The sequence below is a fragment of the Cyprinodon variegatus genome, unplaced genomic scaffold (assembly GCF_000732505.1).
Source record: "Cyprinodon variegatus isolate N-32 unplaced genomic scaffold, C_variegatus-1.0 Scaffold424, whole genome shotgun sequence".
Taxonomy (NCBI): Eukaryota; Metazoa; Chordata; class Actinopteri; order Cyprinodontiformes; family Cyprinodontidae; genus Cyprinodon; species Cyprinodon variegatus.
Window position 1 is genome coordinate 147,131 of NW_015150877.1, and position 1,805 is coordinate 148,935.

Consider the following 1,805-nt stretch of genomic DNA (forward strand, 5'->3'; position numbering starts at 1 on the left):
GGTTTTTCTTTATCTGTTGTAGTTGCTAACTTCATATGTATTAATAAAAAGCAGGATTGTTTTTGTATTTCTTTCCCACAGTCCTCATTTTCACTTAAAAAAAAAAGAGCAGACATTTACTCCTAAAACTAGACAAAGTTGTAACCACAAATGTCAGGTAAATACTGTAAGAAAATAGTTGTTTTTGAAAGAAAAAAATAAAGATGCAAAATTTAACTGGAAAAAAATTGCGCGTGTGCTTTTTTAAATTGTATTTTTCATTTACCAGTTCAAGATAATGATCATTCCATAGATATAATAGTGACCTTTAAGCTATCACTGACGGAGATGAAAACACGAGGAGAAACAAGCAAGCACGAAAATTATTGAACTTATTTTAATTAATCGAGTGATTAGAATTTATTGTGCGATTAATTGATAATTGCGACAGGCCTTCTCAAGACTTGAGACTTGACTTGGACTTGCAAAAAATGACATGTGAACATGTCTGCTGTAAAACATCAGATTGAACAGGCTGTAAGAATGTGTTCAGAAAATTTAGATTTCTCTTATTTCATATATGATTTATCCCATTTACTCGCTATTAAATTTTTTCACTCAGTCAGTTTCACCTGCAAGGCCACACAACGCCCGATTGAGGGGTATTTGTAGATAAAGCATACTTATTCCCATAACAAGCCAGATTCTTTCTCACAATTTATTCATAACATGTTACTGTTTAACCAAAGTTTCTGTAATTTGTTTTGACTCCGACTACTTTCCATTTTTGTAAGTAAGGGGAATGACTGCAGTCCAGATCGGAACAGGGCTGATTACTCTACAATAAGGGCCGTATGATGAACTATTCTCTCTTTGCAAAGATAAAATAAAGCGCCGACTGAGAGAAAAACCCATCAATCTCTGTTTATTTAACTGGAGTAAATGGTTGAATACTTTTTTCCCCCACTACAAAGAACCTTAGCGGAACCAGCAGGCCCCTGATGCAGGCGTCTGCTTTCATACCCAGCAGGTCGGTGATGGCCGCGTGGACGTCCGTCATGTTCTGCGGCAGGAGAGGAGACCTGGCTGTGTCGCTGTAGTGTCTGACCAGAGTCCTGTACAGCTGCAGCTTCCACTGGGCCAGACTGGGAGTGAGACCAGTTTGATCATCACTGCTGGGACCTGCAGCAGACAGGCTGAGCGTTTAATGAGGTAATTATTGCTGAGGTTTACTTTCAGCCGTGTTTTTGGCCAAAACTGGACTAATTAGGCAAGGCAAGTTATTTGTATATCACAATCAGCAGTGGGCTGCAAGGTCTTCACTGCTGGCCTAAAATCTATCAGAAACACTGACCTATATTCACAACCTAAACTTAAATTTTCTTCTTCTATTAATTTATTCCAAAGAATCAATTCTCTTAATTCTGTAGTGTTTCTCTTGGCTGTGCTGCTTCCATTACATTTAGTTGTGTTTGCTTTAGTTGTTGTCGAATCAGATTTCAGCCTCAGTTTGTTGCCATGTCAATCAAATCTGCCCAGGGCCTTCAGAATTTTATTTTTTTTAATTTAATTTTATTTTAGTTTAGTTTTTGCGACACTAGTGGCCGTTTTCTGGACACTAGGCTGACAGTAAAAGGGGGTATGAGAGAGAGGGAGAGACATGCAGGAAAGGACCAAAGGTCAGATTCGAACCCGGGTCGGCCGCGTCGAGGACTAAGGCCTCCGTACATGGGTGGTACTCAGAGATGGCAAAAGTACTCACTTTCCGTACTTGAGTAAAAGTACAGATACTTGTGTTAAAAAATACTCTGGTAAAAGTGGAAGTA

General features: G+C 38.9%; 1 protein-coding gene across 1 annotated transcript in view; it reads right to left on the minus strand.

The window, feature by feature from the left end:
• Positions 1-1,805, minus strand: part of LOC107093433 — a 19,403-nt gene that overhangs the window by 2,704 nt on the left and 14,894 nt on the right. The window contains exon 6 of the mRNA XM_015388482.1: positions 1,003-1,161. Within this exon, the coding sequence (XP_015243968.1) occupies positions 1,003-1,161 (159 nt within the window). The remainder of the gene's footprint in view (positions 1-1,002; positions 1,162-1,805) is intronic.